The 16,041-nt window shown below is 30.5% G+C and overlaps 1 protein-coding gene across 1 annotated transcript; it reads right to left on the minus strand.

The window, feature by feature from the left end:
* Positions 1-13,734: 13,734 nt before the first annotated feature.
* On the minus strand, positions 13,735-15,670 carry OCT59_000698 (uncharacterized protein; the record flags this gene model as incomplete). Its single annotated transcript, XM_066139037.1, has 15 exons — positions 13,735-13,762; positions 13,844-13,895; positions 13,982-14,031; positions 14,111-14,162; positions 14,260-14,304; positions 14,403-14,447; positions 14,543-14,587; positions 14,685-14,729; positions 14,826-14,870; positions 14,955-15,003; positions 15,095-15,132; positions 15,223-15,280; positions 15,402-15,415; positions 15,509-15,555; positions 15,651-15,670. 15 exons carry the CDS (start codon positions 15,668-15,670, stop codon positions 13,735-13,737), a joined length of 633 nt encoding a protein of 210 aa, XP_065988476.1.
* Between the last annotated feature and the right edge of the window lie 371 nt (positions 15,671-16,041).

Below are 16,041 nucleotides of genomic sequence, written 5' to 3' on the forward strand. Positions count from 1 at the left end.
AGAAATATATTAATGAGCAAGAGCCATTTGACCTAGATATCAGTTTTGCTAAAGATAATCCCGTGAATTGGTGGAAATATATTAATACCGAACCAGAACCAGATGCCCTGCCAAGAATTGCAAGTTATCTATTTGCAATATGTCCTAACTCAGCAACTTGCGAACGTGGATTTTCGACTTTAGGATGGCTATTTCATAAACGTCGCTTAAATCTTAATGTGGATAAACTAGAATCCATGTGCAAATTAATTTTGTATTGGAAATCCAATTCAAAAACTGAACTTGGATTTTATGGAATTGATCAAAAAAAGAATACTCGTCTTAGTGATGATGAGATCAATATACGTATTGCAGAAGCTTTTACAGAAGATGACGATGAGGAATATAATGAGGAGCAAGCTTCTACTCAGAGATTAACTACAAGCGGCGAAACAATACCCGAAGACAATTGCCATGTAGTAATCGAAAGTCTATGAATTGATCAATTTGTTAATTTATCGCATGATTCAATTACTAGTGAAATTGGCGATATTCTAAGAGATATATTGGATGATTCAGATGAAAATAATGCGGAAGATGATGAAGTTGATGATAGTGGTAATAACAAGAGACCCGGAGAAGGTGACTATGATTATGATATAGATGATGTATTAGGTATGGATGACGGTGATAATAATGACGATAATTATGATGATAATGAGGAATAATAATAATGAGAAATAATTACAATAGTTAATCCAATGAGAATTAATTCTAATATCATGTGATTTAAATAATGATACTATTTAGGAAATAAATGATGTAATTATGCAGGGCAAAATATTCGCGATCAAAGTCCAGTTAACATATAATTATGCAGGCAATGCAGGCAATTGTAATTTTATATTATATTTTAAAACATTGCAATTTAATTAAGGAATAAGGATAAGCATATTATATTTTAAAAATAGTGCAATTTAATTAAGGAATAAGGATAAGCATATTATATTTTAAAAATAGTGCAATTTAATTAAGGAATAAAAATAAGCATATTATATTAGAATCAATAAGTTTTAAGGACTTCGTTGATTAAATTTATTACATTAGATCAATAAATTTTAAGAACTGCGTTACAAAAAAAAATTTAGAACTGCGTTAATTAAATTTATTACATTAGAATCAAAACTGTATTTATTTTGTTACAAATACTTTAATTATGTAGAATGTTATTATGTTTATCAGTTCATGTTTTAAACATTATAACGAATTTTAAAATTATTATAAATATTATGAAATTTGAATTTTTTTTTCGCAATTCAAAACCAAATTGTATTTTAATTTTCAAATTGTATTTAATTTTCAAATTTCAAGTTACGAAAAAATCATAAAAATAAAAAATGGCAGCATTAGTACCTTTTGTCTCACCGCCACCACCAGTATTCCAATGGATATTAACGCAGCTAGGCAATTAATCGCAGAGCGGAGAAACTTACATCAGCAATTCGAAAGAATTGCAAACCGTTATCATGTAAATGCATGGACAATAATAGCAAATAGGGTGTTCGTTGCAACGGGATTTGCAGCGACACCCAGGCAATGCCAAACAAAATGGAATGCTCTCAAACGAGGTTATGAAAACCTCAGTAGGATAATAAATAATAATGATGACGACATTCCTATTATAAGCCCAAATAGTTTCGATAGAGCGTGTTTTGCTGATATGAACGATGAATTCTGGTTACAAACCGGTAATTATTATTAATTATTATTTTAAATTAATTTTATTTAGGCAATTCATTCAATTCATTAATATTTTTATTGGATTTTAGATCTGTTTAGACGAGAGTATCGATGGCAGCATGCTGCGCATGATCGACGTCGATATGAATATAGATTGCGAAGGAAAAGAAGAAGGTCGCGATCTAGGTCTCGATCAAGAAATAGATCAAGAAGTAGAGATAGAAGACGAGATAGAAGTAGAGATAGAAGACGAGATAGAAGTAGAGATAGAAGACGGGACAGAAGTAGAGATAGAAGAAGAGGTAGAAGCAGGTCCCCACATAGAAGATAAAGATATTATTAAATTTTAATTTTTATTATATTTTTAATCGTGTATTTTATTAGTTTAATATTAAATATTATAAAATAAATATTTACATACAAAAAATCATATTGTCTTTATTCTTATAAATTGTTTAAATGCCGAAACTCTAATTAAATCATATAGAAAGTATTGCCGAAACGCCGAAACAGTTTCAGTAAGTTAGGGCAGTGACATTTATTACGTAATATCTATTTACTATAAGCCCATACTCCCCCACCCCCATGTAATATGAAAAATCTTACGTTACACTTATATGTTATATGACCTTTAAATACCCTCCCACCCCCTAAAATATTACGTAATAAATGTCACTGCCCTTACGGCAGTTTCGCGATTTTGATAGGTTTTGCAGTTTCGGCATTTCTTGATGATTTCGTGAAACTAGTTTCGGCAGTTTCGCGTACGCCATTTTGCTGAAACCCTCTAGTTTCGGCAAGCAACCTTAGGCATAGTAGCCTTTATCTTTATTAAATTTATTCAAACTTTACAATTTACGAAAAAAATAAAAAGAAAAATATAAAAATAAAACTAATTAAAAACAAAGTTATATAGCCTCCTAAAAAAAAATAAAGTAAAAAATTAATCTAAAAAAGAAAAATCGCATTACACTAAATTTTTCCAGATCTTCCCCCTTGATATATTCTAACCAAAGTAGAAGCAACTATGCTAACAAAATAACGAATAGCACGTCCACTATAAAAATTGACATTCCATCCTGCAAAAGCTGTTGTAACACCGTTAGACAACTTATAAAACCCGAAAAATAATTAAACAAAGGAAAACCATATTTCATCGAGTTCTTCAACCAATCAGTTTTGGAGTCACGTAAATCGTGTAGGGTCAGAGGTGGTAAAGATGAGTAAGATAAGTACATAGACTTTACGGCTGAGAAGTAGTTTTTAACTTATGAGTAATATTCATCGCAAATTCCCATCTTCCTTTATCATAGGAACGTGGATTCCAAATTCGTCTTCTGAATTTCTGAATAAAATTATTGTGAATGGCAGCGATAACCTTCATCACAAAATTTCTTGGGATAAATATGTCGATTAATAAATTGACAAAAAGCTTGGGCAAACAACCACGAACAAGGGCATAAGCGAACCAATTCGTAGAAGAGAAAGACTAGCATGAAAGGGAAGAAAGTTTAATAATGAACGGGGTAGGATCAATATCAGCCAATTTACCTGCTTCTTGAATTTTAGAAATCAAATGATTTTGATAAGATTGAAAGATTTGTTGCATAGATAAGCGACATCTCTTGCACATAAAGAGGTGCATTAAATCTTCCATGCGGTCAATACAAGAATAGCAAGTTAATTCGTTCATATATAAATCTGAACATGTTTTCTTAAGTTTCTCCAAGGTAGGTAAATCATCCAAGAAGAGTTTAAATTTAAAGGTATGATGCCGTGAAGCGTGTTTAAAAGTAAAGGAAGCATCATGAGTGGGTTCAAATTTCAAAACAAACCAAGTAAGATCCCAATCAATGATATAATCTATATGAGAAGATAATAAAGAAGTAAAGTGAAATCGCGTTAAGTGTAACAAATCACGCATTAACTGCGTTTGATAATATTGCTTGAGAAGGTGTCGTGAATTGGATTCGCAGACGACATCATTATCATAGGTTAAGACAAAATCATGGGCAGAAGCAAGATCCAAGTTAGAGATCAAAATTCTAGAAGATAAAGTATGAGCAGTGTTGGCCAAGAAGTCAGCAAAATCATTTAGATAGTTGCCAGAATGGGCTTTGATTTTGACTGGGAGAATAGTCAAATTCTTGGAGAGAATGGTTCGTTCAATAATAGCCTAGAGTTCAAAATTCGTAGTTTTATAATAAAGCTGGCTATTAGAATAAATAGAAGTGGAACAACCTCAGAGGCTATCAATGGCAGTTTGCGAGTCAGTATAAATAGTTGCGAGGAGAGATGGTTAAAACTGCTTAGATAGCGGCAGCTTCAGTTCGGAAAAAAGAGGGATTATCTCGAATAATGCCATGTACATATGTAGCAATAGAGTTGTGAAAGCCAGCATCTGGTATAATTTACATCTAAGACCAGCCTATAGAAACGTCAGGAGTTCTTAAGTTAATAAGGGACCCATCAGTGAAAAAGGTGTAATGTGAATCTGTAGAGGGAATTAATGGAGAGTTAGCAAAAATAGCGACAGTTGAGGATTCAATAGTGATAGGGATAACAGGAGCCTCAATGGTATTGATAGGGGAGAAATCAGGAGCAATATCCCATCTATTATAATGAAAACGAACACCATCTTCAATATCAGCCCAAGTAAAAAGGGTAGCCATTTCAGAAGTATCGCATCTAATTTGCTCATTAATAGTAGGCAGGATGAGCAAATGTGATAGAGAGACTTTTGGTGTGCAAAGAGTTAAATCAGTATTCTGTCTTTTAGAAGGAAGTAAAGGAGTATGAGCAGTGCAACCAGGGCAGGAAAGAAGTTTAATAATGTCACCACTCACCAGGTGAAGATTCACAATTAGGAGAAATCCAATGTACAATGGAGCAGGTACCTCGACCAGATGTGACCAAAAGTTGTTTACCAAAAATGAGAGAACTAAATTCATCCAACGTGACAATTCAGTTCATGGTAGTAGAAAGAGAAGAAAGGCAGGATTCAAGTTCAAAGAATGAAGAATCATTTGCAGGTAGAGAATGATTATTAAAATCAAGAATAGTAACTTGTCTTTGGATATCTTTGTACCAAAAGGGAGTGTAGCTAGGGCCACATTGTCCAACTAAATTACTGTAATAAACCTTCCAGGATATTAAATGGGTGTCTTGTATAGTTATGAATTGAGATAAAAAGAACAGCTATCATTTGCGCAGGATGGGATAATAAGCCTTAAAGGCTTTAGGTAACATGCATTCAAACAAAGGAATGTGTCCATCAAGCAAAGATAATTTTGGAAGCTTCGAAAGTTGAGTTTGAAGCAAGCGAAAGGGAGTAGAAATTAAGAGAGCAATAGTGCAGGCGATATAATCCTTTTTAAAAGAAAAAAGAGAAACTATATGGACCAGTCTTTAATTAAAAAGGGAGAAATGGGAATCAAAAGGTTATATTGAAGCAAACGTATTCTATAAATAACGAAAAAGAGATTGCATAAAAGAAGAAGAAGAATTAGCCATTAAAAATAAATTAGTAATATGACATTGTTATTGATGAGCGAATAAATTAATCAAGCCCAAAGCTTGAGATAAAAATAAAATAGGGTTGGGAAGAGAACGAGAAAAATTAGCTTTATGTTTCATTACAGATTAAATACTTCTCATTATTAGGTGGCAGTCAGATTCAGACAGGTGAGTAACTTGCATCTGATATTCAAGTTTTGGTATAAGGACGGCATTGTGTAAATACACAACTTGTTTGACAGAGAGCTTTGCGGGTCGGATGGTTGTAGCGAAAGAATTACATTCGCATTTGAGTTGTTTCTTGATGAAATCACGGGAGTTTTTAATGTTAAACCAAACACCTAAAAAATGAAAAGAAGTTGTCATAGAGATTGGAGTAATAGTGATAGAAGGAACTCTATTTAAAGAGAATAATACCAAATTAAAGGTAACAGGGGAAAGAGTAGAATTTGAAGTTAAAGGTAACAAATTAGTAATTAACACATATTTATTGTGATTGGCAGAAGTGTTATTAATCTGATAAAATTCTTCAGTAATGGATAACATAGATTCCATGCCAGCTTTTGACGAGAAAACAAGAGTAGAGTCATCCATAAATACTAAATTTTAAGCACATTTTAAGAATATTTTAAATATGTAAAAAATACATTTATATTGTACTTAAATTCTAGTTTAAGTATATTTTAAGTATAATTTAAGTACTTGGGCAAAAAACAAGTACATTAAAAGTATATTTTAAAAGTATTTTAGATACATTTTAGGTATATTATAAGTATATCTATACTTACCGTTCAAACCCAAAAGTTTGGGGTTTGTCCAGTGGAAATACCAGGACAAATGGGATTTTTCAGCACTTCCTAAAATCCCATGATGGAAAAACTGGAAAAACCTAGTTTGGGCCATAATCCCAAATGGCCAAACTCAGACCAATCTAAAATCTGATAGACAAATGACAAATTTAATATGAATTTCCCCAATTTATGTAAGAGACAAAATAAGTAAATTTAAATTCCTTTCTAATATTATTTAATCATCTTAACTATATTTAATGTTAATATCTAAAAATATCATTAATTAAATATTTAGAATGAATATATTTCATTTGGAATCATTGGCTTAAATCCCATTCTTTTTTAATTGCAAATGCTCCAAGTGAATTAAATTTTATTAATAATAACATCAGTCAAGATGAATTCACCACTGCTTTTAACCAAATTACTATAGCAATGAAAGAAGGTATCGATTTATTTGAGGATAATGATTTATTTCCAGCTTTTGATGATGACAGTGAAGAGAATAATGATTTGTAATTGCAAAATGAAAATGGATTAAATTTGGAAATAAGCAAATTAATTTAGTTAAATATAAATCAATTAGGTTCTATTAATGAAAATTAAGCAAATATAAATAAATCGAAAATTGAATATGGAGATAAAAATTTTAATATTAAAGACTTGTTACATGATGATTAGGATAGTTTATTTTTATTAAAATTTTAATATAAAATTGTAATTTCTGTTAAATTCATAAATAATAAATTGAATCGTAAATAGTTTGGGTTTGGGATATTCACTTTGTCTAGATTATTATAGTTTGGATTTAGAATTTTGTCCAGTTTATCCATATTTATCCAATTTATCCAGGTTTAGCTGATTTGTCCAGTTATGGCCGTCCAAACTTAATTTTTCCAATTTTGACATTACACCCAAATCCCATGGGATTTGGGTTTGGGTGGGTATTTATAGAATTTTAGTTTGGACGGCAAGTATAAGTATATCGCAAATTAAAATTGATACTTATTTTAAGTATATTTTAATAAAATTTTAAGTATATTTTAAGTATAAAAACTTTTCATGGGGGAATTTACAGCGTTATGTTAATTGATAAAAAAAATGCCGTTTGAAATTTCTGTTTTCCCAAGAAACAACAACGTCAAATACATACATAACTTCCAAAAAACTTGTTACAACTGGTGCTATTATATCAGAACTTCATTATTATGTCCATATTTATATGACTTGTTTATTATTTTTTTAAAAAAATTTAAGATAACTATTCCTATTTTGAGATTACGCTAAAACTTAATAAAAGTCCTTTTATTATTCATATATTTCATAATATTCATATTTTTTACAAACTGGACATATTTGTGAAAGAAAAAGTGATATAAAAGTGCGTAGTGTTATTAAAAATATAATAGTTGACAGAAATAATAATCAAAAAAAGTTTTATAAGCGTCAAAAAAAAGTTAAAGAACTAGAAATTGTTTATACTATAGAAGTAAAATAGTAGTAAATACTATGAAATTTCTGTTTCCTACATATAAAACTTTATAAACTGCAAAGAAAAAAAACTTTTTATAAAAATTTTTTTTTTTTTCTAAGATCTTAAACATATATTGCAGGTATTAAATTACGCAATTGTATAACAATATGGTTGCATTTTATTTGATATAAAAATATGATTGACATGGCTTATATATAAATGTTACGCCACATTTTATTATATAAATTCTATCAATCACATGTGGATCGGCAATTAAGCTTTATAGATCAGTCAAATAAAAAAATAAATATAATTAGTATTTTTAATTTTTAATTATTACAGAACTCAAATAATATTAATGCAACTCACAAATAAACTTTAAATACTGAAGTAAAATATATTTTATGGTATAATTCTATTAATATTAAAGCTAGAAATGTAATTTTACTACTATTAGAATTCTCTTATCAAGATGAATTCAATGATATAAATTTATTAAAATCAAATCACTAGTTGTATTTAAAATGAAGTATATAGGGTAATAAAATTTTAAAAACATCTCTATAATACACAACTTTTGAAAATTTTTAATATAAACTCTAAATAAACTCAAATATAAGTTGTATTAGTGTTATTTGAGTACTAATCTAAGATAATTAGTAGAGGTCTATGATCAAAATTAGTAAATTAGTTTTTTAAAAATGCAATTGATTGAATTAATATATCTGTTATCATATTAACTCTTTATTTATGCTTAATTCTTCAGAATATAGAATAGACAAGAGAGTAGAAATTACACGAGATTATCAAACAACATGGCTATCCAGCATATTAGATAGAAACACTCTCACAAATATAGTTATAGATAAAGTGTTAGTAAATGAGGAAACAGGAATTTCGACTAAAAGACTAGCTACAGAACCGAGAGAAGTTAAAAAAGCAGTGGACAATGATTTCGCGAACATGTTTAGGAAAAGAAACACACTGCTGGATACAATGACACCAATTTGGCAACAAATTTATGAACCCGTAGGTAAATTCAAAGAAGTGATGGAATCTACAATAGAAAAGATCACTATGGCAGAATGGAATAATACCGTTAAAGAATTAAATAAAGAGTCGGCTGCGGGGTTGTCTGGTATAAATTACAGAATCATCTTACAATTGCCTGAAGAATTAATCCTCTTCATGGTCAAGTTCGGAAACTTGACACTACAAACTGGACTTGTGCCTATGGCATGGAAAACATCGGTCATTCTTTCCATACATAAGTCCATCAACTTTGAATACAACATTTTGAATACTCGACCTATTGCATTGTTGGATTGTTTTCGGAAAACCTTTACAAAGATGATCACGAATAGGTTGAGTTCAGTTTTGAAATAATGTAACGTACTACAGGAATACAATTGTTGCGGTTTACCCGGAGAATGCACAAGCGAACCAATATACCTAGTTAACAATTTTATAGAGGATGCCAGGGAAAACAGTAAGGAACTATGGGTCCTCACACAGGATATGAAAAAGGCGTTTGACTCAGTGGGATTAAAGGTTTTAAAACGAGCCATGCTTTGTATTGACATCCCAGCATCATTGGTTGAATGGATTATAGCCCTCTTCAAACACAGACACCTTAAAGTAGCCACAGCGTATGGCTAAGTGATGGGTTCACCGGAAATGACGGAATTGATCGGGGTGACGCACTTTTCCCGCTATTGTGGCGGGAATTTTTTTATGATCCGCTGTTGATAAGAATACATCAAAAAGTCGAGCAGATATGAAATGAAGGTTACCTGGCCGAATGATATTAATGACCCTATCACATGGACGCAATACAGGCTTCAGGTCCCCGTATGTGCATATATGGATGATACGATATTCTTAGAATCATCAAGATTTAGGATGCAAAATATAGTAGATATAGCAAATGAATTCTATATAATTAATGATATTGATATCAACGCTAAGAAGTCAGAATTGATAATCATCAACCCAACTGTGGAATGGCACGAACAAAATATTGAACTAGGTCGTGATCGTTCTATAATTCAAGCCACAAATGAGGAAATAAGGTATCTTGGAGTCTGGTTCTCTAATAAACCGAGCAGACGACGATAGATGCAACGCCTATCTATGATAGTCAATGATTTTTGTACTATAGTCCGTAGGAAATTCATTTCAGCTGGTCAATGCATTTACCTAATCAATAGAGTATTAATACCTAGACTAATATATACAGCTCAAATTATGACATTATCAGAGCATGATTGGAATCACATATTTGCTCCGGTAATGAAGGTGGTAAAAAATTGGTTGAAATTACCTAAGAACACACCTTCGTCATTATTATTTCATGAGGGATGTCTCGGTATGGATCATCCATGGAAACTCCACTGCATCAATACCATAACAGACTTAACGATTAGGTTGAATAGTGATTCATACGCAGTGACATCAACACAGATTAGACTCAGAGACGCGCAGCTTAAATCACTCATCACGGATCCGATTTTTGACTGCGATCTTCAAGTAATGCCTTGGATAAAGCCTCAAGCCCAGAAAAACGTCTCATTTAATGCATTGGTAATAGCTAAGACCCTCGACATGACAATGGCAATAGACCCGATTGATAGATCAATCTGGAGTGTATTAGGGGGAAAGAGCTGATATTAAAGTTCTTTAAACAATATCAACTCACAAAATACATATATCGGTTAAACCAAAGCCCACATTACCCAATATTCTATATTGATCAATTATTTATCAGGGGTACACATCTTATGACATGAAAACAATATCGTAAATTAGCATTACTCCCGGTACAAGGAAGGGTAGCCAGATGGTATCGTGATGTGACCCATTTGTGCACATCCAGAATAGATAATTTAACAGTAAATGATGATCTGGAGCTTGCTAAAGTTAACCATTGGGTTTTTTTAATGGATATCACACCGGACGCACGCCGTAAACAAGTTGTCTATGTTCGGGAACCTTTGGCTAATTCAGACGCATGGTCAATAGGCAAAGTTAACAAAATACTCTGACACGAACAGGGGATTTTAGTGAATTATCGACCAGGATACAATAATAACGGAATCATAGGATATCAGGACACGGGATGATCTATACCGGCTTACTATTGCAAGGTGGCAATATTAGAAAAAAGTTCTAATATGCGCGGTTGGAGTTTCCCTAGTGAATGGTTGTCATCAACTCATCGATCTAACACCATGATACCTGATGATATGGTACCAACAGCGGCCCTAAATCCTATAATTAGTTTACCATTGGTTCAAGACATATGGATTCACAGATGGATAGATGATGATAACCTGAAAGCTCAACTAATAGATATTAGAAATATACTAGCAGAGAGAACAGAGGTAGAATATTACATAGATGGTTCGTTCATGCCAAGCATCCCTACATCAGTGGGCAAACAAAACCCTAATCTAGTGTACACAAATATGAGTGCAGCATTTTGTGTTAATAATGAACCTGCTTTGTCAGCCCAAACAAATTTATCATTATAGCCCTCATCTACACGTGCAGAATTAGTGGCCATTTTCCTGGCATTACTCACAGGTCCTATGAATGCAAAAATCAGGATCTATACAGACAGTCAAAGCGCCATCTACATGATCAATAATCAACATAATAAATCAGGCAGGAAACTACTAAAACAGACTAATTCTTTAATCTTACTCAAGATAGATATTCTTTTACAAGAAAAAAAGATGGATCTAGAATTAGTGAAAGTTAAGGGACATAGTGGAGATGTTATGAATGAAATGGTAGATGAATTAGCTAAAAATACAAGTAACAACAGCTGCTACTTTAACAACAGGTTTAGCTATAGTAGTAGGACAGTTAGATTTTTTCCAATTTTCAAACAGATCCCAATAGAGTACAATTTAAGGAAATTTATCAAAACTCTAATGAATGCTAAAGTAGCAGCAGAATGGTCAATGTTAAAAACCAATAAACATGAAATACCAATTGCCTGGAATATAACATGGAACTTAATTCATAGATATAAAGAGTTTAATTGTATTTCAGTTAAAAAACACTGGCATTTAATTTTTATTATTAAACTATTTGCTAAACTTCTTCCTATAGGTACTATCCTGTTACAGCGAAAACCAAATATATACAAAGATTTTGTTTGTCCCAGGTGCAATGCTAATAAAGAAGAAAACAGATATCATTTTATTGAATATGATGCCAATAAGGATCTATGGCCTATAATTAAAAGTAGAATGCAAGATGATGTGATTCCTATAATTCAAAAATGGAGTAACATACCAGAAAACACACCTAAAGCCATAAGTGAGAAATTAAACCAGATACTAGGATTACAACATGATAACAAAAAATTTATTGATTTTAGCTCATTGGCCTTGGAAGCTAAAATTAACACCAATATTTCTAAAATTTCAAAACAAACATTTGGATTCTCAGAATCAAAAAACATTTTATTCTTGGCTTCACTTTTGGACTCCTTTATTATTCACTTTAAAGAACTAATTTGAATACCAAGATGTAATGCTACTATTGCATGGGAAAAGACTAGAAATATTGGAAGAAAAGAAAAATTAAATGAATCTGAAAATATGGATCGTTACTTCAAATCCTCTCACCAACAGGTTAAACACTTAAAACAGGATAAACAAATTTTAAAGAAGAACAATTATTCAGATTTACAGGAAGATCAAATTGCAGTCTTGATGATATTTCAATTGAGTTGGATTCAGTGCAGTCTGAAAATTCATTAAATGAAAATCACATTATATCAAAGTGTTATAGAGTGGGAAAAAAAGCTCAAGAATCAGATGAGTTTACTAATTAGTAATAACTGGTGGTATAGCTGGGCGATATAAGAAAACAAAAAATATTATTAACAATGTTATAATAGATCTAATAACAACATAATTAATTTTACTCTGAACTTAAATTCATTAATTTTGAAAGGAAAAAAAAAAAAAAAAAAAAAAAAACCTCAAATCTTGTAGTTCAAATTAATTGGTATAGTATCAACTATCATTTTTCTTTTATTATCTATATTTTGATGATTGCATCCTGCTGGGTGGATATAGCTCATGATAATTTGTTTGTATGGTATATAAACTTAATATCAATAAAGCATATATAAATCATTAAAAAAAAAAAAAAAAAAAATTCTTCAGAATATATTAGGGAGTTTAAGGAAGTGACATATATGACGTAATTATTAGAGGGGAAGGAGATAATTAAAATCTGATGTTACACTTATTCTATTTATATAAATTGTATAATTAAATTTAATTGGTTATTAAATCTGACAAAGGGGGGAGGGGTAGAATTCATAGTAAAATATAATATATGCCACTTCTCTTACAGATATTACGTAATTATTAAAGGGGGAGGGGTAACCAAAATCTTACATTACACTTAATAAAATATATAATTTATAAATATTATAATTTGATTGGTTATTAAATCTGACAAGAGGGGGGTAAGTTTATATTAAACTGAATATTACGTAATATATGTAACTCCCCTTACATTCAATAGTAGATAGTAATGTTTTATATTGCACTTAATTTGGTTTTTAGTAATCATAAATCTCAGATATTTAGTTTAAATCCAATTGGTGTAATCCAATATGCCATTTTGTTAAGGATGGAAGAATCCTATAAAAATTATAGTGAATTTAACTAATAAATTTTAGTTATACTATAATAGTATTACAAGTATAATAGAAAACTGTTTTCTATTTTAGCAGTACAGTAGGTCTTAGTATTGCTTTAAAATAGGATACTACACTAGTTGAAATAAGGCAAATCGGCTAAAAATCGGACATCCGATTTTAGGTCGAATTATGGCTGAAATATGTCCGATTTTTACAAAAAAATATATTCCGATTGTTATCCAATTGACTACCAATCAGATGTACTTCAGAACTTAAATCGGACATAAATCAGAACTAAATCATACTAAATTCGGACAGTCAATCAGATGTACTTCAGAACTTAAATCGAACAAAAATCAGACTATTTTTTTCTGAATTTATTTCAATTTTTATTATCAAATTTATTAAATGTATTTATTAATTAGATGCTTAAAAACTTTATAATTATATTATTATTATTAGCATCTATCTAAATTACAAATAAATATTGGCAATTCAAAATTATAATAAAATAATAATAATAAAATAAACTATGATTCGTACTTACGAATCTTGGTTTTGGTTCATCCATTCGTCGGAAATCCACCCAAACTTATAAAAAAAAGAAAAGAACGATTATTAGTAACCGTTCATTAATATTAATAAAAAAATTTAACCAAGATTCGTATATACCTACGAATCTTGATCTTTTTCCGTTCTCCAGAACTTGGAAGCCCACCCGAACCTATAAAATAAAAGAAAGGAACAGTTAGTACCCGTTCCAAAATAATAAAAAATAAAAATAAAAAATAAACCAAGATTCGTATTTACTTATGAATCTTGGTTCCTTTTCTTCCGATCTTTGGAAGTCAACCCAAAACCTAAAAAATAAAAGAAAGGAACGGTTAGTAAACCATTCCAAATAAAAAAAACAAAACCAAAACCAAGATTCGTATATACTTACGAATCTTGGTTCTTTTCCGTACTTCGGAATTCGGAAATCCACCCGATCCTAAAAAAAAGAAAAGAACGGTTATTAGTAACCGTTTATTAATAATATTAAAAAAAAAAGAAAAAAAAATCAAGATTCGTAATTAGTAGTTACTTACGAATCTTGATTTTCCGTTCTTCAGAATTCGAAAATCCACTCGATTCTAAAAAAAAAGAAAAAAACGGTTATTAGTAACCGTTCATTAATAATATTAAAAAAAAAAGAAAAAAAAATCAAGATTCGTAATTAGTAGTTACTTACGAATCTTGATTTTCCGTACTTCAGAATTCGGAAATCCACCCGATTCTAAAAAAGAAAAGAACGGTTATTAGTAATCGTTCATTAATAATATTAAAAAAAAAAGAAAAAAAAATCAAGATTCGTAATTAGTAGTTACTTACGAATCTTGATTTTCCGTTCTTCGGAATTTGGAAATCCACCCGATCCTAAAAAAAAGAAAAGAATGGTTATTAGTAACTATTCATTAATAATATTAAAAAAAAAAGAAAAAAAAATCAAGATTCGTAATTAGTAGTTACTTACGAATCTTGATTTTCTGTACTTCGGAATTTGGAAATCCACCCGATCCTAAAAAAAAAGAAAAGAACGGTTATTAGTAACCGTTCATTAATAATATTAAAAAAAAAGAAAAAAAATCAAGATTCGTAATTAGTAGTTACTTACGAATCTTGATTTTCCGTACTTCAGAATTCGAAAATCCACCCGATCCTAAAAAAAAGAAAAGAACGGTTATTAGTAACCGTTCATAATAATAATAATAAAAATAAAAATTAAACCAAGATTCGTACTTACTTACGAATCTTAGTTCCACTTTTTCCAAAGATCGGAAGCCCACCTGAACCTAAAAAAAGAAAAGAACGGTTATTAGTAACTGTTCATTAATAAAATTAAACAAAACAAAAAAATTAAAACCAAGATTTGTATATACTTACGAATCTTGGTTCTTTTCCGTTCTTTGGAACTCGTGAACCTAAAAAAAGAAAGAACGGTTATTAGTAACTGTTCATTAATAAAATTAAAAAAAAAAACAAAATTAAAACTATGATTCGTATATACTTACGAATTTTTGGTTTTTTTTCGTTCTTCGGAACTCGGAAACCCCTCCTGAGACGCCGAACCTATAAAAAATAAAAGAAAAAGAACGGTTAGTAATAACCGTTCCAAATATTAAAAAAAGAAAAAAAAAACTAAGATTCATAGTACGGAATCTTAGTTTTTTTCCGTTCTTCGGAAACTCACCCAAATGGCCGAACCTATAAGAAAAAGAAAAGAACGGTTAGTAACCGTTCATATAATAGGAAAAAAAATAAAATAAAAAATAAACCAAGTTTCGTACTTGTACTTACGAAACTTGGTTCTTTCCGTTCTTCGGAACTCGGAAGCCAACCCGATCCTAAAATAATAAAGAAAAAAACGGTTATTAGTAACCGTTCGTTAATATTACAAAAAAAAAACAAAAAAAAATTAAACCAAGATTCGTTTACTTACAAATCTTGATTCTTTTCCATTCTTCGGAACCAGGAAGCCTGCCCGAAACCTATAAAAAAGAAGGAACAGTTAGTAACCGTTCCGAAATATTAAAAAAAGTAAAAACCAAGATTCTTAAGAATCTTGGTTCTAAATCCCCTTTCTCTTCCCCCTTTCCCCATTTTTTACCTTAAAGTCCAGTTTCGTGTTAAAGCCGGCGTCCTCCTATACGTCCTACAAAAAAAATAATGAAAAGAAACGTTAGTTCGTTTCTTAAATTAACAAAACTTCACTTTCCTGTTTTTTACCCTTTTTTAAACTTTGATATGCGTAACGTGTGACGTTTAATTAGACTATTCGACCAATGTCTAATCGTAGATCATGGTCGAATTTTTAATTGAATATAGGCCAG

Source organism: Rhizophagus irregularis, chromosome 1 (genome assembly GCF_026210795.1).
Source record: "Rhizophagus irregularis chromosome 1, complete sequence".
Taxonomy (NCBI): domain Eukaryota; kingdom Fungi; phylum Glomeromycota; class Glomeromycetes; order Glomerales; family Glomeraceae; genus Rhizophagus; species Rhizophagus irregularis.